Source organism: Rutidosis leptorrhynchoides, chromosome 10 (genome assembly GCF_046630445.1).
Source record: "Rutidosis leptorrhynchoides isolate AG116_Rl617_1_P2 chromosome 10, CSIRO_AGI_Rlap_v1, whole genome shotgun sequence".
Lineage (NCBI taxonomy): Eukaryota > Viridiplantae > Streptophyta > Magnoliopsida > Asterales > Asteraceae > Rutidosis > Rutidosis leptorrhynchoides.
This window is the reverse complement of record NC_092342.1, coordinates 294150851-294175524: the sequence shown is the minus strand read 5'-3', so window position 1 is coordinate 294175524 and position 24674 is coordinate 294150851. Positions and strand designations below refer to the sequence as shown.

At 29.1% G+C, this 24674-nt stretch overlaps 4 protein-coding genes across 4 annotated transcripts; all 4 read left to right on the top strand.

Moving 5' to 3' along the window:
• Positions 1-15611: 15611 nt before the first annotated feature.
• LOC139871163 (putative F-box protein At1g67623) lies at positions 15612-16283 on the top strand. The gene is made up of 2 exons (XM_071858900.1): positions 15612-15807; positions 15889-16283. The coding sequence occupies exons 1-2, from the start codon at positions 15612-15614 to the stop codon at positions 16281-16283; spliced, it is 591 nt and encodes a 196-aa protein (XP_071715001.1).
• A 991-nt stretch (positions 16284-17274) lies between these two features.
• On the top strand, positions 17275-17823 carry LOC139871162 (putative F-box protein At1g67623). Its single transcript, XM_071858899.1, has one exon. It carries the CDS (start codon positions 17275-17277, stop codon positions 17821-17823), a length of 549 nt encoding a protein of 182 aa, XP_071715000.1.
• Positions 17824-19521: 1698 nt separating this feature from the next.
• On the top strand, positions 19522-23042 carry LOC139871161 (uncharacterized). Its single transcript, XM_071858898.1, has 7 exons — positions 19522-19740; positions 19849-19877; positions 19984-20422; positions 21116-21453; positions 21958-22091; positions 22322-22408; positions 22519-23042. Exons 1-7 carry the CDS (start codon positions 19522-19524, stop codon positions 23040-23042), a joined length of 1770 nt encoding a protein of 589 aa, XP_071714999.1.
• A 65-nt stretch (positions 23043-23107) lies between these two features.
• On the top strand, positions 23108-23722 carry LOC139871160 (uncharacterized). The gene has a single exon (XM_071858897.1). It carries the CDS (start codon positions 23108-23110, stop codon positions 23720-23722), a length of 615 nt encoding a protein of 204 aa, XP_071714998.1.
• Positions 23723-24674: the final 952 nt, after the last annotated feature.

Below are 24674 nucleotides of genomic sequence, written 5' to 3'. Positions count from 1 at the left end.
TAATAATAATAAATAATAATAATTTTGGTAGTAAAATATACCTTCCAAAGCTTTAAAAAATAGTTGCTATTAAACAGGCTCGAACCCGTGACCACTAGTTAACCCAGATACCCTCCTAACCATTGGGCTGTCGCCCATTTATTTGTTTTGTAATCCCTCCGAATTTAATATAAGCCCGTATGTTCCTATGATCAAGTTCTTCTCCTTCTTCCTCTTTTAATTTTTAATGTGGATTAAAAGGATTTAACTTCCAAATAACGAATTAAACTTTGTTTGAGACTTATAATATCTAGTAAAATCTATAGTTGTTCTTGATAAAAAAAATTTTAAAAAAATAAAACTGCTTCCTGCTGCTACGCTATATCTGTTTAAAAAAAATAGATTTCGAATTCGTGATCGTTTTAGACAAAACTTATATCACGAATTGTGTTTCAAATCCCATATATAAACTTTCTCAAACATAAATTTTAACAGAAACGATCTATAAAACATTAATTTAATCGAAGAAGAAAGTTTGACTTTTTATTTTAAAATTTTTGACTCCGAAATTAGAATTCGATATCAGGAATTGGAAACTATAATTTTGCAGAAAGATTAAGTGAAAGATTCCTAACACCTTTACATTTATACATTTTGAAAATGGAATTGAATTCGAGCTTTTAGTAATATTACTCAAGAACAGAGAAGAACGCTGTGTTTAAAAAAATGATTTTTCTGTTTTTAAATTTCGAATTGAGTTAATTGATATTTGATAATTGATTATAGAAAGTTTTTATAAACAATGCCAACGAAATCAATTGTTATATAAGCAAGGTTCCTGGTATCGTTCTCCATTTACAAACAATAATAAAATAAATAAATAAAAATAAAAAATATAAAGGTTGAAGTGATTACTAACTGATTTTGGATTTGTATGAGACAGGAACAAAATTCAGATACAGTCGTGATAGATATAGGATCGGACTTCGTCCCCTTTTTTCCTTATTTTTATAATTATAATTTATATAATAATTAATAAATATATTAGTAATAATAATAATTATATTATATTAATAATAATAATGATACAAATAATAATAAAAATGATAATACTAATATTATAAATGATACTAACAATAATATTTGTTTTAATAATATTAATATTATTAATGATAAAAAATAATAATACGACAACTTATACATATCAAATAATATATATATTTTATATCTCATATTAGAATCAATAATATTAATAGTACAAATATTAATATTAATATTAACATAAATAATGAAGTAGTGATAATAATATATCATTTATATTTTAACTTATAATTACGAATAATATATTAACTTTACACTATAGTATATAATATTATTTATCAAATATTATATATATCACAATATATTATAATTATTATTAGAATTCATATATAGAGACTAATGATAATATATATGTATAATGTTAATTTATTTATTCTATTTATTATTTTATATTTTTAATTCTTAAGGTTTATAATATATACTTTATTAATTCAAAATATTATATATATATATATATATATATATATATATATATATATATATATATATACATACATACATACATACATATATTTATATTTATATTTATATTTATATAATATATACATATTTATTTGCAAACAAATATTCATGAATCGTCGTAGATAATTAAAGGGTAATTGCGTATATAAACAGTTCAAACTTTCTAAATAATATATCTTAATATCAATTGGGTCAAATAAACAAGTGTTACTATCGTTTACTTAACTGATTTGAAATCAAATATATCTAATATACATAAACACGTTTTAAATACACGTTGTAAGTTATATATATATATATATATATATATATATATATATATATATATATATATATATATATATATATATATATATATATATATATATATATATATATATATATATATATATATATATATATATATATATATATATATATATATATATATATAATAACCAATGTTTTAACTTACGTTACTTAATCAAAGGTATTTTAAATAGACAAGTTCTATTATATCGAAAAGCGTTTTCGCACGTTTGAAAATAGATTAATCAAGTATCATGAAATTCAATTCTCCACTAACATTTGTCTAACCTTCATCAATTGACACATTTGTCTTACTTGTAAATCACTTTACCATTTATTCTGAATTCCGTTAAAAAGAAACGATTTCTCAATTCAAAGTGGATCTCATAACAGAGACTTGTAATCATGATTCAATGTATCTGATAATTCAATCATATGATATTATCTTTTAATTCTGTCAATAACTATATTGAACAATTATCGAAACAAATACGTTTATGTAAAGTATTATATATCTAATACTTTGTTAACGTTTTCAATTAATAAGTATATATTATATATACATATCTATATACACATAAATGTTCGTGAATCGTTGAGCACAGTCAAAGGGTAATTGATGACATGAATATAGCTTTTAAAACTTTTGAGACTCAACATTACAGATTTTGCTTATCATGTCAAAGATATTAAATCATATCAATAGCTTGATTTAAAATTAGTCGAAATTTTCCGGGTCGTGACATTTGTCTTGATGTTTTTTGTGAGACGACTCTTCCTAATCCATAAGGATGAATACAATAACATATGGTTACATTGCGAGGTATTTGACCTCTATATGATACATTTTACAAATATTGCATTCGTTTTCAAAAAACAAACTTTCATTACATCGAAAGTTGACAGGCATGCATACCATTTCATAATATATCCAATCTATAATTGACTTAATAATAATCTTGTTGAACTCAACGACTTGAATGCAACGTCTTTTGAAATATGCCATGAATGACTCCAAGTGATATCTTTAAAATGAGCAAATGTACAGTGGAAGATTTCTTTAATACCTGAGAATAAACATGCTTAAAAGTGTCAATCAAAAGGTTGGTGAGTTCATTAGTTTATCATAATCGATCATTTCCATAATTTTAATAGACCACAAGATTCTCATTTTTCATAAATAACATTACACTCGCAAGTGCATAAAAATCATTCATATGGTGAACGCTTGATAACCGAACTAACAAGGATGCATATAGAATATCCCCGCATACTCGCAAGTATGCTATATAACGGCAATCGCAATCACCTTTTTAAATCGAAGTACTAAAGCATACCATTTTCCAGTATGTGGGTGTTAGTGCCCATAGATCTACCTTTATGATTCGCGTCAATTAGGGTGTCTGTTTCCTAATTCTTAGGCTACCAAGCTAAAAGGGGTGATATTCAATTTCGATAATCCAACCATAGAATGTAATTTTCGAGTACTTGTGTCTATTTCGTCAAACATTTATAAAACAGCGCATGTATTCTCAGTCCCAAAAATATATATTGCAAAAGCATTTAAAGGGGAGCAAATGAAACTCACGATACTGTATTTTGTAGTAAAAATACATATGACGGCATTGAACAAGAGTAGGGTTGGCCTCGGATTCACGAACCTATATTAATTATATATATTTATATGTTGCTCAATATCTGTCTAACAATTTAGGTCTATTAGTAGTGTATCACAATCCTAATGCTCGAGACCGATATGCAAAAGTCAACAAAAGTCAACTTGACCCAAAATGACTTCCAAAATCTATGCATGTTTATTATATAACTTAAATATAGTCATTTTATATATTTAAATATATTTATCAGATTTTATTAGAGTAAATAATATAAATCATTTAAAAATTTATATTAAAATTTATATATGATAAAAATATACTTTTATATATCTTAAGTAATAAAATTTATAAAGTTCACTTAATATCATAAAAATATAGTGGTATGTATTATTAATGTAATTATATTACGTATGTTAAAAATATCTTTGTATCACATATTTCATTTGATAAAATAATATTGATAATAATAATAATAATAAGTAAAAGTTGTATTATTTTGTAATAATAATAATAATAATTATTATTCTACTAATAATAACAACAATATTTTTATTTACTAATGATGATATTAATTATGATAAAATGATCATTCTAATCATGATAATTTTAATAATAACGATACTTTTTAATATTAACTGTAATAATAATAATTCTATTCAAAATGATAATTTTAATAATAATAATAATAATACTAAAATGATAATAAAAATGATATTTTATAATAACAATGATATTTCTATTAAAAATAATAATTTTAATAAAAATGATAGTTTAAATATTAATGATACTTTTAATAATAATAATAATTATAAAAATAATGAAAACGATATTTTTATATAAATCAATATCTTACAATACTTTAATTTCATCATGATACTTATACTCATTATTTCTTAATCGATTTGTTTAATAGTTTTTAGTCCTCTTTTATATCGCATTCATAATAATGATAATAATAGTAATCATAATAATTAGATGATACTAATAATAGTTTTAATGATAATGATACTAATAATAATAATAATAATAATAATAATAATAATAATAATAATAATAATAATAATAATAATAATAATAATAATAATAATAATAATAATGATAATAATAATAATAATAATAATAATAATAATAATAATAATAATAATAATAATAATAATATTAATAATAACCTTAATGATAATAACGATAGTAATAATAATAACATAACAATTTTAATGATAATACTTATATTAATAACGATAATGATAATAATAATAATAGTAATAATAATAATAATAATAATAATAATAATAATAATAATAATAATAATAATAATAATAAATATAATTATTAGATACTAATAATAACGACGATAATAACGACGATAGTAATAATAATAATAATATTAGAATTAATAATAATTCAGTTGACCATATCTTTTAATCCGTTCATCGAAATCACACGATTCCTAAATGAAAAGTTATTAATTTTTCGCAGCTTTCCAACGACATGTATATCATATACCTTATCTCAGTAGCATATGTATTAAATTCGTGATTTATCATACACTAATTAACGACGAAACTAAACATACAAGCATGCATAAACATATATACTCGAGCACTAGTCAAGGATACACTATTAATATATAAAAGATAAGGTATGAATGCTCACGTATCAATATTGTGATTCAATATTGCAGGAAAGTACGTAGATGCAACGGAGATGATACTAGTTTGACCTCATGAGCAATTACCCCAAACAATACCAATAACCTCCATAGCTATAACCCATAATTTCCTTAGCTCTATCCCGCTCGAAAAACTCGTTTAGAAATAACTCGCTCATGACCTCGTCGTAGTATTTTATATATAATAATAATAATACTACTAATAATAAGATTAATAATAATAATATTAATCTTAATAATAATAATAATAATAATAATATTTATATATATATATATATATATATATATATATATATATATTAAGAGTAGTAGAGAGATAGATAGCTGAGAAATGAATCAGGCGGAACTGAAATCGATCAATTTAAAGAGATGTAATCCCACCTACCACCTCATGCGATCGCATGGGAGGTAAGGAGAGAAGCCATGCGATCACATGAGCTTCTTTTTCATTCCACATTCGACTACCAGGGACACCTTTTAATTATTATTATATAATTGATAAGGCTAAAAAGGAACATATATTTCATAGCAATATTCCTCCTAAATAATAGGTTTTCATTTGTAATTGTATTATATTTTCATTGTAATTGTTTAAATAAATAAGTGCGAAGACAAAAGGCGAAAACGAAGATTTGAAGACACAAAGGTCCAAAAAGTTTAAAAGTACAAAATACAATTAAAAAGGTTCAAATTATTGATGAAGAACGTCTAAAAATGACAAGAGTACAAGTTACAAAACGCAAAGTACAAGATATTAAATTGTACGCAAGGACGTTCGAAAATCCGGAACCGGGACATGAGTCAACTATCAACGCCCGACGCAATGGACCAAAAATTACAAGTCTACTATGCACAAGAATATAATATAATATATAAATAATTATATTAATTATTTATATTTTATATTTATATATTTTTTATGTCGACAAGTTAGGAGCCAGAAGTTTGTGAGCTGGATTTTCAAACTCCACGACTCGCGGAGTTTGAAGGCCAAAAACTCCACGACTAGCGGAGCAGCCAGATTCCAAAATGCCTATAAAAGGCCACGAGCTTCTGCAGTTTTAAAAATATATAATAAATAATAATAATAATACTATGTAATAAATAAATAAATAAATATATATATAATATATATAGTATAGGGTAGTTTTATATTAGATTAGTTCGGGTTATGTAAAAGTTATTTTTACGGGTTTTTGAAGTCGAAATTCTGTCCGTGTAACACTACGCGATAAATACTCAATGTAAGTTATGTTCTCCTTTTTAAATTAATGTCTCGTACTTAAGTTATTATTATGCTTATTTGAGCCAAAGTAATCATGATGTTGGACTAAATATTAAAGACGGGGTAATTGGGCTTTGTACCATAATTGGGGTTTGGACAAAAGAACGACACTTGTGGAAATTAGACTATGGGCTATTAATGGGCTTTATATTTGTTTAACTAAATGATAGTTTGTTAATTTTAATATAAAGATTTACAATTGGACGTACCTATAAATAACCACATACACTCGATCGGACACGATGGGCGGGATATTTATATGTACGAATAATCGTTCATTTAACCGGATACGGGAATGGATTAATAGTCTATGAAATTATTAAAATAGGGGTGAAATTATGTACAAGGACACTTGGCATAATTGATAACAAAGTATTAAAACCTTGGGTTACACGCAGTCGATAACCTGGTGTAATTATTAAACAAAGTATTAAAATCTTGTTACAGTTTAAGTCCCCAATTAGTTGGAATATTTGACTTCGGGTATAAGGATAATTTGACGAGGACACTCGCACTTTAAATTTATGACCGATGGACTGTTATGGACAAAAACCAGACGGACATATTAAATAATCCAGGACAAAGGACAATTAACCCATGGGCATAAAACTAAAATCAACACGTCAAACATCATGATTACGGAAGTTTAAATAAGCATAATATATTTTATTTCATTTTCCTCGTACTTTTATTTATTGTCATTTTAATTATTGTTATTTATTTTATATTGTTAGTTAAATATCGTCATTTACTTTACACTTCGCTTAAAATATAAAATCGACAAACCGGTCATTAAACGGTAAAACCCCCTTTTATATATTATTAATATAATATATTTTGTACGAATATAATTGTTTAAAATATAGTGTGAAATAAGCCAGCTCCCTGTGGAATGAACCAGACTTACTAAAAACTATACTACTCTACGATTAGGTACACTGCCTATAGTGTTGTAGCAAGGTTTAGGTATATCCCATTTGTAAATAAATAATTAAAACTTGTGTAATTTGTAACGTATTTCGTAGTAAAATATAGTACTATCACGTACCCCACGCTACCACATCAAGTTTTTGGCGCCGCTGCCGGGGACTCGGCAAAACGCTATATTTTTAATTTATTTTTCTATAAATATATTTATATATCATTTTAGAAAAACAATATAAAATTAAAAAAAAAACGTCTTTCAAACTCCACGACTCGCGGTGTTTGCAGGCTTAAAACTCCACGACTCGCGGAGCCGCCCTGACAGACGCACCCAGAACCCTAATTTGGCATTTATTACGAGTATATTTTAATTATTATTATTATTAAAACTTAATTAGGTTTATATTTAATATTAATATTTAGTTTTAGTTTTTAAATTAATTTGTATTTTAAATATTAATTAGTATTATTAAATATATATTTAAATTAATACTTTTATAAAATATAATATAAAAATAATATTTTTATAAATTTGTATTTTTATCATTTTAATTATAATTTGTATTTTTATCGTTTATTGTTCGTAGCTAGTTTTAAGTTCTAGTATTTTGCCGTAGCTTATTTTTATTTTTAGATTTTTAGGCTTTGCCGTAAAATCCCTTAAGTGCTTTTTCTTTAGACTAAGATTTAGGTGCTTTAGAATTTTGCGACGCCGTTTTTATATTTTAATACCTTTTTAAGTTATTACCATTTGAGATATAATTTTTCTTTTAAGCTTTAATATTTTTAGACGCAACTTTTAATTCTTAGTTTTTAATTCCTTTTTAAGTTTCGACGCGCTACTTTCTTATTTTTATTTTTCGACGCCTATTATTTTTCGACACTTTTATTTTTCGACATTTTTCGACGCGCAATCTTTTTCTTTCTTATTTCTCGACACGCTAGTTTTTAGGACTTAGAAATTTTCTCTACTTCTTCTCTAATAATTCCAAACGAAAAATTATTTTAAGCGGTTAAATTGATAGACATCCAAATTTTCTGCTTCGTAGTAATAGTTGGATTTGTTAGTGGCTGAGTTGTGAGCTTCCGATTTAAAGGGTTCTGGTTCCCTGCTGCATCTATTGGCTATTCGAAACGTGGGCAAAAGCAGAAAAGTCTATTAATTGGACAACTTATATAAGTTTTTCTATTTTTATAACTAATAGGATAATTAGTAAATGCACCACATTGTAGCTAAAATTTGGCCATCGCAATAAAATGGAAAATTTTGAAAACAAGGCTATGGAAACTCTTTTTGATATCCAAAATCAATTAAATCAATACTCTCAAACGGGTTTTGATGACAATTCGTTCGGTCAATCTTGGATCACGAATGACGAAACGATAACTGGTTGTGAAATCTTTGGAGATTATCACTCAACATGAGAATGTTACTATTACGTTCCTATGGAAAATTACGCACCCACGGAACCTGAATGGAACGATTACGAAGAATACAATTCAAATTGGGATTATTCCCAAGAATATTTCCAAACTCAACAACCAGTAGACGAGGAAAATTACGTGTCTGAAAATTTATTAGACAATATGAAAATCAAACTCGAAGAACTCGATGCTCAAAATGAACAAATGAGAGAGTTTGTAAATCGGCAAGCTGAAACTCTATCAGATTACACACCTGTTGATCTGAGGAGTATTGTGCAAGAAAATCTCATATCATCGAATTTTGATGAATTCGAGAGCTCCGAAATCACCAACTATCCCGATGATACTTTTTATTCAGCTTTACAACATATCGACACATTAGCCTCTACCGACGAAATCATCGATCCATCAATGGATGAAGAAGAAGTAAGGAAGACAAATTTGTACTCTTGGGAAAATGATAACGTTGAAAATTTTACCCCCGAGACCAAAATGGAGGGACTGATAAGGACCGTTAATGAAGAAGAATTTACTTCGATCCCGAAATTTACCATTCCACAACCTTCCAACCCAATATTTTCAATAGACGAGTCATCTACCGAAGATGAACTACGAGCTGTAATAGATAATGACACTTCCGATTTCACCCAATTGGGTAATAGAGGTGAAAACTTTGATCTCGAGAATGAACGAAAGGAAACGTTAGAAATTGTCCACCCTATAATATGTATGTCGGTGTATATCGATCCATTTGACCAAGAACCAGAAAAGAGACATATCCATTTACTAAAAGCTACACTTAAAAAAGAATTAAGTAGTGACGATCGGGTGGGTCTAAACTTTAAACCCATTGATATATTTTATACCACCCGAGATGTAAATAACTGGCTCACTATTTTAATTCGTGGAACTTATTCTACCGACTTCACATGTCGTCAGCTAAGTATGGGGAAGTCTAACCCTACTTAACGTTAAATTAGGGGTTCGAGTTAGTGCATAACTCGTTAATAAAATTGCATGATAATTTAGGGTAAAATACGTATATTCAAAGATTAGCAAACAGTTCAGAAAAGCAACCATTTTTGAAGAAAAACATGTGTGATAAAACAATAAAAGGAATGAACGATGAGGCACGCCATCTATCATTCGACGAGCTTTGTAATTACAAACTAGGTATTTTCAATCATTTTTCTACACTAATCACCCTCATGAATTTATAATTAGAGTCTGATTTCATGCAAATGAGGGCATTGCATGATCTCAAGTGTGGGGAAGGGTTATAAATTCTCTTGGGTTTATACTTGGTTTATTTGCTAAATTTTATGAAAATTTGAAAAATTTTCAACTAAATGAATTTAAAATCATGTTTATATATATTTATGAACGGTGAAAACTAGGTGTTAATACCGAAATTATCGTTACCTCGGAAAGGACATAAATTGAGAAACAACCCAAAACGCTTGAATTCATTTAAAATGAAATATAAGAGAATAAAAAGGCAAAGAACATAATAAATAAAAGCCAAGTGTGGGGAGAATATACCAAGTTATTCAATAAAAAATTATCTATCACATGTTTCCGTAAAGTTATTATAGGTGCTTTTGTTTTGGACTAAATTAACTGTTTTACCCGATGAAAGAAAAGAAAAAATGGATCTACACGATGAATCAATTCCATTATTAAGAGGAAGTAAAGTCTTCCGAAAAAGACACGCGCTTCTTGATTTAGGTCATGAATTTGTCGTCCAGACCAGATGTAGGTTGACGAAAAATCTAGAAAAGTCATCTCTAAAATCAGCAGGAAATCCACGGACCTCAGCATAAAACAGGGTCGCCAAGTGGTCAGATTTATCCTAACCATGAGAAGGATTTATCTCGTACAATGGGGGGGGCACCGTGCAAATTAGCTTGATAAGACTAATAAATCAGATCCCCAGAAAGGATAATCTCCTTAAAAGATCAAAAATCAGCTTTTAAGCCTGATATTACTCAATCCTTGAGATTGACCTTAAAGATTGAGAATTCAAACTCATGGAATTCAATGATATCTAAACTCGAGCTTGAACGAGAAAATATTTTGATCAAAATTAAAACCGATTTGTTTTCTGAAAACCTATTTTCAATGCGTTCATTACCATTGAACGTAAAATCCTAGGAATTCACCTGGAATTCATTAGGTCACCTGAACCAAATCGGGTGTCAACCGTAAGAACGGTGGTTGCATAGCATGGTCAAAAACAGGACCTTTTGCCAGACCGAAAAATCATAGGATGATCTTTACTATTGCTCCTACAAAGGATAGTACTAGCATCCGACACGTTTATAGACCATAATCAAAAGCATGTCACGGGACATTGCCTTAACAGTTGCTTGTTCATTGCTTTCCTTTACAACCGGACGGTAGTTTGCAGAAAGGTAATATACGGGACAAGTAAACTGGACGTGTTGCTTTCCTAATACAAGGTTAGCAAGTGGGTAACACAAAACCACAAGTGTTGAGCTAAAATTTTCAAATCTGAAACCCACACAACCCACAAAAATATTTTGCAAACACCGGTGAAGGGTTATTCCGGAAAACTTATCTAGGGTAAAAGCTAGATTGAATTTTCAAAAGATCAAATGTTTTCATAAAGATCCAATTTCCTTAAGGATCTAAATTTTCATAGTCATGTGGGACTGTAAACCGCCTTTCAAATGTGCACTTTGCTTTGGAAACCGAAAGTAAATCGGCTATTTGATTGCAAGTGTCGTTGACCTAAACCCGAGGCAACTGTGGATGACACACCCACCTTTAACCATGGTTCTATCATTACTATCATTGTTTATACCACCATATCAAAATCACTGATGTACAAAGTGTGATGAATAAAAAAGTGATTCATGTATGTTTTTATTTCAAGTTCTGTATTGCTTGAGGATAAGCAACGCACAAGTGTGGGGATATTTGATAAGGCTAAAAAGGAACATATATTTCATAGCAATATCCCTCCTAAATAATAGGTTTTCATTTGTAATTGTATTATATTTTCATTGTAATTGTTTAAATAAATAAGTGCGAAGACAAAAGGCGAAAACGAAGATTTGAAGACACAAAGGTCCAAAAAGTTCAAAAGTACAAAATACAATTAAAAAGGTTCAAATTATTGATGAAAAACGTCTAAAAATGACAAGAGTACAAGTTACAAAACGTAAAGTACAAGATATTAAATTGTAAGCAAGGACGTTCGAAAATTCGGAACCGGGACATGAGTCAACTATCAACGCCCGACGCAATGGACCAAAAATTACAAGTCTACTATGCACAAGAATATAATATAATATATAAATAATTATATTAATTATTTATATTTTATATTTATATATTTATTATGTCGACAAGCTAGGAGCCAGAAGTTTGTGAGCTGGATTTTCAAACTCCACGACTCGCGGAGTTTGAAGGCCAAAAACTCCACGACTCGCGGAGCAGCCAGATTCCAAAATGCCTATAAAAGGCCACGAGCTTCTGCAGCTTTAAAAATATATAATAAATAATAATAATAATACTATGTAATAATTAAATAAATAAATATATATATAATATATATAGTATAGGGTAGTTTTATATTAGATTAGTTCGGGTTATGTAAAAGTTATTTTTACGGGTTTGTGAAGTCGAAATTCTGTCCGTGTAACACTACGCGATAAATACTCAATGTAAGTTATGTTCTCCTTTTTAAATTAATGTCTCGTACTTAAGTTATTATTATGCTTATTTGAGCCAAAGTAATCATGATGTTGGACTAAATATTAAAGACGGGGTAATTGGGCTTTGTACCATAATTGGGGTTTGGACAAAAGAACGACACTTGTGGAAATTAGACTATGGGCTATTAATGGGCTTTATATTTGTTTAACTAAATGATAGTTTGTTAATTTTAATATAAAGATTTACAATTGGACGTACCTATAAATAACCACATACACTCGATCGGACACGATGGGCGGGATATTTATATGTACGAATAATCATTCATTTAACCGGATACGGGAATGGATTAATAGTCTATGAAATTATTAAAACAGGGGTGAAATTATGTACAAGGACACTTGGCATAATTGATAACAAAGTATTAAAACCTTAGGTTACACGCAGTCGATAACCTGGTGTAATTATTAAACAAAGTATTAAAATCTTGTTACAGTTTAAGTCTCCAATTAGTTGGAATATTTGACTTCGGGTATAAGGATAATTTGACGAGGACACTCGCACTTTAAATTTATGACCGATGGACTGTTATGGACAAAAACCAGACGGACATATTAAATAATCCAGGACAAAGGACAATTAACCCATGGGCATAAAACTAAAATCAACACGTCAAACATCATGATTACGGAAGTTTAAATAAGCATAATATATTTTATTTCATTTTCCTCGTACTTTTATTTATTGTCATTTTAATTATTGTTATTTATTTTATATTGTTAGTTAAATATCGTCATTTACTTTACACTTCGCTTAAAATATAAAATCGACAAACCGGTCATTAAACGGTAAAACCCCCTTTTATATATTATTAATATAATATATTTTGTACGAATATAATTGTTTAAAATATAGTGTGAAATAAGCCAGCTCCCTGTGGAACGAACCAGACTTACTAAAAACTATACTACTCTACGATTAGGTACACTGCCTATAGTGTCGTAGCAAGGTTTAGGTATATCCCATTTGTAAATAAATAATTAAAACTTGTGTAATTTGTAACGTATTTCGTAGTAAAATATAGTACTATCACGTACCCCCACGCTACCACATCAATAATACATTTAATCTTTAGAATTAATTAAATATTATATTATATTCTCGTGCATAGTTGATTTGTAATTTTAGCACCGATGAATTGTACGTTGACGCTCGACTTACGTACCAATTCCGGTTTTTCACACGTCCTTTCGTACGCTTAGAAAACTTGTACTTTACGTTTCGCGACATGTACCTTTATCAATAACTAGACTTATTTCACCAATAATTATACTAATTGAAAGGTAACTTATTCATTTGAGTGTTTTAGTCATTTGCTTCTTTAAATCGACGTCTCGTTATATATAATAATATTAATTTAAATCAAAACGTTTTGTATCTAGTTAATATTATATTTAATCACTTTATAATATATATATATATATATATATATATATATATATATATATATATATATATATATATATATATATATATATATATATATATATATATATATATATATATATATATATATATATATTCCCAAAGAAAAATATAATTTTGTACATATTATATAGGATTGAAATATTTATTTAATAATATTATATTTTAGTTTTTCAAAAGTAATTATATTTCAAAGTTCATTTATAATTGTTTAAATAATAAAAAATATTATGTCATAACATGTTTACGTTTTTGAAACCATATATATATTTATAATACAAAGCTTTAATTAGTTCTTTAAATTTTATATTCATAAACAAATTATCTTGTAAACGTTTTAATAATAAAGTTCTTTTTAAACTGAAAACGTTTTAGTACATTTAAACTAAATTAAATAAATATGAAAATTTTATTTTCCATAACTAAATATATTTAAGAATCATTTTATTAAAAGGTTAAAATAATGGGGATCGTTATATCATAAAATATTTTAGAAAAGTAGAATTATATATACTCATAATAGGTGTCAAGTTTTTAAATTACAGTTTGTTGGTGAAGCGTGGGATAAAGTCCAAAGGTTTAATAAACGTATGAAATCATCTTAATGTAACATGTCGATTTAATTACTTGTCGGTATCCAACATCTAAGTTATTCACACTCCACGTTCTTACTTTCACATTAAGTAAAATGAAAACTAAAATAGTTATCTTATCAAAGTCACTAGGAAAATATTATAAAGCCTGAATTGAAATTCAAACAGGAATCTCCACTAACCCTTGTCTAGTTCCCATTAATTGACACATTTGTTCTTACTTGGAAATCACTTTACCATTTTTCGAATATCGTTAAAAAGAATAGATTTCTTAAATCACAGTGGACCTCACAACAGAGACCTTAATCATATCACAATGTATCTGATAATTCAATCTTTTGATATTATCTTTTAATTTCGTCAATAAATATGTTAAACATATATTGAAACAAATTCGTTCATGTAAAGTATTATCCATTTAATACTTTGTTAACGTTTTCAACTAATAATACACACACACACACACACGCACACACACATATATATATATATATATATATATATATATATATATATATATATATATATATATATATATATATATATATATATATATATATATATATATACATATATATATATATATACATATTCATCTCCAATTATATAATGGTTCGTGAATCGTCGGAATCTGGTCAAGGTTAAATGAATGTATGAACACAGTTTAAAATTTTTGAGATTCAACTTAACAAACTTTGCTTATCATGTCGGAATAATATAAAGATTAAGTTTAAGTTTGGTCAGAAATTTCTGGGTCGTCACATTTTGTGTTAAGGTTTTTTTATTGTTATTGACCTCTTTTTATTATCCTAACCCACTCCCATTATAACTAAAATTTGACTTTCCAATTTCCTTTATAAAATTAAATTTAGAAGGAAATTAAAGTTATAAATATTGGAGCATTTATTGGAGTGCATACGTGTTAACCTACCAAGTCGATTGAGTAGCCCCCAAAATCTACTTTAAACCCTTACTTATCAGAAAGCAAGTTTCATTTTTCTGATCTACTTTCTTCCACAACAAGACCTCTCAAGTATACCTAATACTTAAACCTCAACTTCATTTTACATCCTTTTTTACCTTTTTCAAATAATACAAAAATGGATCAACTTTCAAAGAATGTTGTAGATGCTCTTCATGAAGACATACTTAGTGAAATCTTGTCAATAGTTGGTCAAGAATCATCGGCTCACTTGTCAGTTGCGAGATTGGCTTGCAAAGCCTTTCGTAAGCAATCCGAACATTTTTTGGTTTTTCGAAGGCTTTCCTTAGATAGGTGGCCTATACTAGCTTGGGGTATCCCGTAGATGGTCTATCTTCTTCATCGGTGTATGATAAATAAAAACCCTAATGTGATTTTTAGATTGGGTTTGTTAGGTTATTTTGATGGAGTATACACCGACTTAGGGCTTCGTTATTTAGAAGAAGCTTCAAACTGCCAACTTAAAGAGGCAGTTTATGTTTATGGTTTGAACATGTTTTCATCTCAGTATTTAGAGAAAAAGGATAAGGGTTTCAAAATACTTAATGCCAGATTTCCAAAATTGCCGGATTTGGTGGTTTCTGTCAGAATGAATGTTTATGGTTTGTTACAGCAATTATGGCGAAGGAACCTCCATCCTTTTGCTGACTTGGAAACCATGTGCCCTATATCTGGCCACAGAGGTTATTTCCCACGTGTTCATGGCTTTGAACTCACCATACCAGTCTGTATATCGTGTTTTTGGGCTTATGAGTTAGAGTTTTTTATAAATCGGTTTAGGTATAATTAGATTTATGTTATTATTATGTGAAAAAACTTTTGTTATCTTGTATAAAATTGACTCATCTATTATTATTATAAATTTTGATTATGATATTAGTATAAATGTTTCATTTTCCTTTCTTATTTTGTATCAATTTAACTCATGTAATGTTAATCTTATTACTAATACTATCTAAAACAATTAATTGTTAAATAATGTATATCATATATAAACCATAATAGCTTCTAAAATTGGACTATTATATATAAAGGAGATATATAATATGTATATGAAATTGGACCATATTTTGAGTCTTATTTCCTAAAATGTCTCTTAATATATAATTATTATATAATATTTTATAATTATATTTTAGTTTTAATTTTATCATCATTTCATTGGACAAGTGTTCACATACCATGTCAATTTAGTAGCTCCAAAAACTACTTTAAACCCATAATTGTCAAGACTAAAACTTCCATCATTTTGAACTACTTTCATGTTCTACAATACCTCTCAAGTGTCTACTTTTCACAAAAAAACATCTATTTCACCTTTTCATGTTTTTCTACTTTTTTTAAATAATACAAAAAAATATCTTATTCAAAAGAATATTCTAGAACCCATTCCACAACCTATGTTGAGTCAAATCTTATCTAAAATTTTAAATATTCGAAATTCCTTTTCTATTGACTTATAAAATAAAATAAAAAAATAATGTTAATATTGTCTTGATTTTCAAATAAAAAATAAAATTAAAAATATACTTTCCATATTCAGCTTTATTATAAAAGTTTTTGAATGATATTTGAGGTTTAAGTTTATCATCATATAAATGCACACGTGTTCACATACCACGTCGCATCAGTAATCCTAAAAAACTACTTTCAAGGCTTACTTTTCAGGCGGCAAGTTGCATCATTCTGAACTTACTTTCTGCTTCTACAGAACGTCTAAGTACACACCATTCACAAAAACTTCAACTTTATTTTCCATCTTTTATATCTTTTTAAAAATAATGAAAAAAAAAATTCATAAGATCAACAATATTGTCGATCATCTTCCTCATGATTTGCTTGGTGAAATATTATCAAGAGTCGGCCAATATTCTTTGACTCAATTAGGTGTTGCTCGATTGGTTTGCAAAGCCTTTTTTAAGCAAGCCGAGCATCCATTTATTTATCAAAGGCTTTCCTTTGATCGTTTACCTGAAGGGTCTTGGGGTATCCCTCAGATGATTTATCTTTACCATCGCTGTTTGGTAAATAAAAACCCTAATGTGATTTTTTGCAGGGGTTTGTTATTTTATTTTGATGGAAAATACACTCAAGATGGGCTCCGTTATTTAAAAGAAGCATCAAACTGCAAATTAGTAGAGGTCGTTTATGTTTATGGTTTGGTGATGTTTGTGTCTCACGATGTAAATGAAAAGGATGTCGATTTAAAAATTCTTAATCAGACATTCCCACCGATACCAGATTATGTGGTTGTTGTGAGAACAAAGGTTTATGACCTCATACATCAAACATGGAGAAGTATCGCCATCCTTTTGCTGACATGGCAATGAGTTGCCCTATATCCGGCCACAAAGGTTATTTCCCACACATTCAAGCATTTGAACTCACGAAACCAGAATGCATGTCGTGCTTTTGGGCTTATGAGTTGAAGCTTTTTATGAATCGATATGGGTATAATTAGATTTATGTTTTTTTAGCCTACAATTAGATTTTTGTTAGTATTATGGGAAAAAATCTTTTTGTAACAACTATGGAAATTACTCTTGTAATATTAATATAAATTTTTCTTTATATTATGATATCAGTGTTGGGCCATTTTTTCTTCTTATTTTTTCTGTTAACAATTTCTGTATTACTAACAACACTATAACCAATTCCTTTAAGTATAGTAAATAAATTAATAAACACTAATATAAATAGTTCTTACTTGATTCGAAATTGTGATTACTTTCAAATCAAATTCACCATAGACTAATCAATACACAATAGTGATGTAAATTCCCGTTACCAATAAAGTTAAGTACAACACAAAACATTTCTTTATCTGTTGGTATTTAGTCAATAACCATAATCTCATTTTCAAATTTGAAATTTGAAATTGTGGATCATAAGAAACATAATCCTTCATTATCTTCAAAAACCTAAGTTTCCAAATATGTTTGATAAAACTTGATTGTCATGAATAATAACTTGAGAAGATCTTCACGTTTAAATAAATCAAATCAAAATGAGACAAATGTTTCGGAACCAATTACAAATAAGCGAAAACACCCTACAAGGATGAAGGATTTCTTTGATGTTAATGCAGCAATTTCAGGTACTACTTACTGTTTTTATTAATCTGAATGTTAGAGAAATTTACTCTTGGAATATATTTTCAGATTTAGTATTCAGGCATATTCACTATACATCAAATTTAAATACTAATACATCTCTATTATTTTTAGAAATTTCTTCCACTGCAAAGACAATCGTTGGCAACATTATGATGAAACACAAAAAAGAAAGTAGAACGGCAGTAATTGGACAATAATCCTCCCCCATCGTGTTCAATTCTAACAGGTGTTTCATGCTATTACAACTATATTTTTGTAATCTATGGTGTATGTATGAAAATAATATTCATTCTGAAGTTCTAAACTAAAATCTAATACATTGGTTATTCAGATATAACCAACACAACTGGATCAAACTTTGTGACTTCATCTAGAACACAATATACATCAAATATGATGAAAGAAAACATTTTTGAACATACGACAAATACAACGGGTGAATGTTCATATAACATTGCAATTCCAGCACCGTTAACAATATCTCTTAGAATATCAAATCAATCACTTACTAATAGTGACAAATGTTACACTACATCATACAGTGGATCCAAAGGTAATTATTTGTGACATATTATAATATTCAAACCCGTTTGATTTTTAAAATGTATATACTTACTTTTTAAGTCTACTTTTTTACAAGTAAGGTCAAAGCGGAATCAAAACAACAGCCATCGGAAGGAAAATGTTACACCGATACCTTTTGACATTGACCAAGCAAACACCGATGATCTTCAAAATAAATCATTCAAAGGCACTTCAAAGGGTTGTTCTTATAACTTTTTTTTAATTTGTTAAACTATTATATATTTTTTAAAGTAAAAAAATAAATTGTTATTTTTGGCAGACTACGTTGATTATGGCGATCTTAGTTATATATGTTCCGCTTGTGGTGCTAAATTATGACATAAAGAGATGAAAGTAGGAAAACAAACAAACGGTTTAGCCCGGGCATTCTCACTTTGTTGTTTGAAAGGTAAAATAGCGCTGCCCGAGTTCAACAAATCTCCTCCTAAACTCATTTGGGATCTATATACTAACAATTATCCCAAGAGTCAACATTTCATTGAGAATGTTCGACAGTACAACATGATTTTTGCATTTACTTCCATGGATGGCAAAGTGGACGATCGTGTAAACAAAAGTCGCGGCCCTTATACATTTTGTATTCGTGGCCAAAATTGTCACCAATATGGAGATTTATTACCAACGGATGGTCGAAAACCAAGATTCGTCTAACAGGAAACAAATAACAGGAAAGAAGCAATCAGGTATGATTCGTCTAATTCATATAGATTAACATCAAATAAACAATGTAGGAAATAAATATATGAGAATATTAACATTGATATTTATGATTTGTTGAATTCATAACAGTGGAAAAAATAGAACAAAGGCTTCGTCTTCACGCTATTCACTCGACGAGGATCTCATTCGTCAAATAATGGAAGTTCTCGATGAACATAATCCTCTTGTCAAGATGTTTCGGATGGCTCGTGACTGGTTTCTAGAAACACCTAATATGCAGATGAAAATTAAGTTAATTGGTAGACGAACCAAAGATGGAAGTAATTACAATCTGCCAACAGTAGACGAAGTTGCAGCACTTATTGTAGGTGATATCAACATTTCTTCCTATGACGAAAGGAATATTATAATTGACAGTCGTATTGAAGGCTTGAAAAGAATTTCTGAGCTTCACACCGAATATTTAGCTCTACAATATCCACTTATGTTTATTTATGCAGAAGATGGGTACAGGAAAGAAATTCTTCATCGTGATGTTGATGAGCATTCCACAAGAATGAAAAAGAGGGTTAGTATGAGTGAATTCTTCGCATATAAACTTTAAGAGCATGTTGTTCCCACACTTGTGTACTTGGGTCGTAAGTTGTATCAACAATTTGTAGTTGATACTTACACTATGATTGAGGCCGAAAGAATCTCATAAATCAAGAAAAATTAGATTATTCTAAGAGCAGATACTTTCACCAACTTAATGAATTCAGCGACATCAGGTTCTTCAGAGAATAGTATGATGAAAAATAGGATAAAACTTCCTTCCTCATTCACGGGGAGTGCTAGATATATGATTGAGAATTATCGTGATGCTATGGCATTTTGTCGTGTATTTGGCTATCCCAACTTATTTTTAACTTTCACATGTAATCCAAAGTGGCCAAAAATCACAAGAGAATTGGACGGGACCGGTTTTAAAGCAGAAGACAAACCATCTTTTTATGCAAGGATGTTTAAAATGAAGCTCGATCAACTGATGAAAGAGATAAGGGAAAAAAATTATTTGGTATTGTTAAAGCAGGTTTATATATTACCTTTTAATTAGTTTTTGTATATAATCTTCTGTTAAATTATTTTGTTATAGGTAATGAGTACATAATATGTGAATAATCACTAATATACAACAAACTTTAAATTTTTCAATAATATAAAACATCCTTATTAATAATTTGTTTCTTTATTTTTAGAAGTCTATACCGTGGAATTTCAGAAACGTAGTTTGCCTCATGCCCATATATGCTTATTCCTTGATGAAAGAAACAAAATGCCTCAACCAGAAGATGTAGATACACGGCCAGAACCTTATCAACTCATGTCAGATTTAATGATACACGGCCCTTGCGGTGAAAAGAATCCATCGTGCCCATGCACGGATTCAGACAGAAAATGTACAAAAAGGTTTCCAAAACCTTTCTCAGATGTAACAAAAACTGATGAAGACGGTTATCTAATTTACCGAAGAAGGGATGATGGAAGAATGGTAACAAAACAAGGTCACGAATTGGATAACCGAAGCGTGGTAGCTTATAACCCTTACCTCCTAAAAAGGTATCAAGCTCATCTCAATGTTGAGTGGTGTAACCAAGTTGCTTTAATTAGTTATTTGTTCAAATATATCAACAAAGTTAATGATAGGATTACAACGCAGCTCTGTGATTCAGAAACCGATGAAATTAAAGAATACTATGATTGTTGATATGTTTCATCTTGTGAAGCCATTTGGAGAATTTTGAAGTTCGATATACATCATCATTACCCCAGCATTATAAGACTACCGTTCCATTTGAAGGGACAACATCAAATCATTTTTGATGAAGATGAATTAATTGATGAGGTATTAGAAAGCCATCAGTGAATACGTCAATGTTTATCGAACGGATGAATTGTAACGTTTCCAACCAAGAAGCACACGAATTGACTTATGTCGAATTCCCGACAAAGTTCATTTGGAACAAAGATAATAGGAGTTGGATTAGGCGTAAAAGAAACACCAGTGCAATTGGACGTATTCATCATGTAGCACCAGCGTCTGGTGATCTGTTTTTTTCTTAGAATACTACTCAACAAGGTTGAAGGTCCAACTTCCTATCAAGATATCCAGACGGTAAATGGTCAGTTATTTAATAGCTACAGAGACGCTTGCTACGATTTAGGTTTATTGGATGATGATAAGGAGTATATAGAAGGTATACAAGAGGCGTTTTTTTGGGGAGGTTGGTCATTTTGTCAGAAAATTATTTGCATAATTACTATTATCTAACACTATGAGTCGACTTGAAGTTGTATTTGAGAAAAAATTTCAATATTTGTCGGTGGATATCGTTCATCCCCATAGAACAGGTAATTGTATTTAAATTTCGTTATACTTAAATTGTCATATTTACTATATTAATAAGTTAAATTTAATTCATTGCAGGAACACAAATTGAGATTGAACTATTAAAAGATTTGACTTTACAAGAGATTGATAAATTACTTCAACGCAATAGTAGTTCATTGAGAAGTTTTAGTTCAATGCCTTGCCCATCGAATCATACAAGAAATATTTTAGAAAACCATCTTATTATAGATGAGCTCTCCTACAACAAAAGTACACTTTCAAATGACATTCAGATTTCATTACAAAGTTAACATCCGAACAAAAGGAGGCATACGATCAGATAATAAAAGCTGTTGATCACGGCAAAGGAGCTGTGTTCTTTTTGTACGGTTATGGTGGTACTAGAAAAACCTTCTTTTGGAAAACACTCTCAGCTGCATTGCGCAGTGAAGAAGAAATTGTTTTAAATGTTGCGTCAAGTGGGATAGCAGCTTTGCTATTATCTGGAGGTCGGACGGCTCATTCACGTTTTCACATACCGCTTCATCCTACGGATCCTACGGATGAGTCATTTTGTACTATTTCTCCAAGCAGCAAATTGGGTGAGCTCATTAGGAGGACAAAACTGCTTATTTGGGATGAGGCCCCGATGGTTAACAAGATATGCGTTGAAGCACTGGATCATTCTATGCGTGATATATGTCGTCAATCCAATCCTGATAGTATGGATACTCTGTTTGGGGGAAAACAATTGTGTTTGGTGGTGATTTTAGACAAATATTACCCGTTATTCAAAAAAGTAAAAGAGAAGATATAGTAGATGCATCTCTAAATTCTTCCTATTTGTGGGATTAAGTTACTGTTTTAAAACTTACAGTTAACATGAGATTATGTGGTATTGAAACTGATGCCGATACTAGAAGTTTTGCTCAATGGATACTTGACATAGGCAACGGTGATATCGGTGAATCTGAAGACGGAGTTTTTGATATTGAAATTCCACAAGATCTTTTGATAACAGATGTTGATGATCCAATTGGTTCTATGATCTCAACTATTTATCCAGATTATCTTCTTAATCTTGGCAATCCAGAATATTATCAGCAACGTGCAATTTTTGCTCCAACTCATGAAGTAGTTAACATCATTAATGATAGAATGATGATGTGTTTGGAAGGAGAAGAAAGATCATATTTGAGCTCAGACAGTATATGTGCGTCACAGAGAGGCGCTGACTTTAATAATGAATTATACACTACCGATTTCCTAAATAGTATTGAAGTTGGTGGCTTACTAAAGCACAATCTGAGGCTCAAAATTGGTGTACCAGTTATGTTACTTCGAAATATAGATCAGGCAAGAGGTTTGTGTAACGGTACACGTTTACAAATTGTTCACTTAGGAGAAAAAATCATCAAAGCAAAAATTTTAACGGGGTCAAACGTGGGGAAGATTACAACGTTATCACGTATGCTTATCGTACCGACGGACAAGTGAATACCTTTCAGATTCCAAAGAAGACAATATCCATTGTCGGTCTGCTTTGCAATGACAATAAATAAAAGTCAAGGACAATCACTATCGTGTGTCGGTTTATTTCTTTCAAAACCGGTATTTAGTCATGGACAACTATACGTTGCACTATCTCGGGTTACTAATCGGCAAGGAATCAAGATATTAATCTTAGACAAAGGTAACAAACTATCCAACACAACAAAAAATGTGGTATACAAAGAAGTCTTGCAACACTTATAGACTTAATTGAAGAAATGTTTTAAATAATTTACATTTGTATGATATCTATGAACTATTATGTATGTGTAATGTTTTTTTTTTTTAATATTTTAATTATGTTACATTATTATTAGATCCATAAAGTATAATCTATTTTTTAAATATGTTTCATTCATATCACATATATGAAACATAGTTTATGTTTTAATGTTATGTTACTAATATTATACGTACGCTATATTTGAAATAATATTAAATCCAACGTGCAAATCACGGGCTCTTAAACATATATATATATATATATATATATATATATATATATATATATATATATATATATATATATATATATATATATATATTACAAACAAAATGCCTTATATGCTATTTTTATCTACTCTTAAGCTCTTAAGTTGTCTCGGCATGACTAGATTTTTGTAGAAATTTTGCTTATGTTAACAAACAAGTACTCTATTATACGAATACAATAGAAATGAACATTAAGATAAAAAGGGAGTGTGACTAGAAGGTGCGCATAATGCTCAATTTATCGGGTATCAGATCTCGCGCTCGAGGGGCTTGACTACCCGAGGTTTTACCTTCTATAGGGGAGTTAATGTGATTGTTCATTGGAGGGTTTCCTCGCTTACAAAAAATAAAAAAATAAAATAAAATGAAAATAAAAATGAAAATAAAAATGAAAATGAAAATGAAA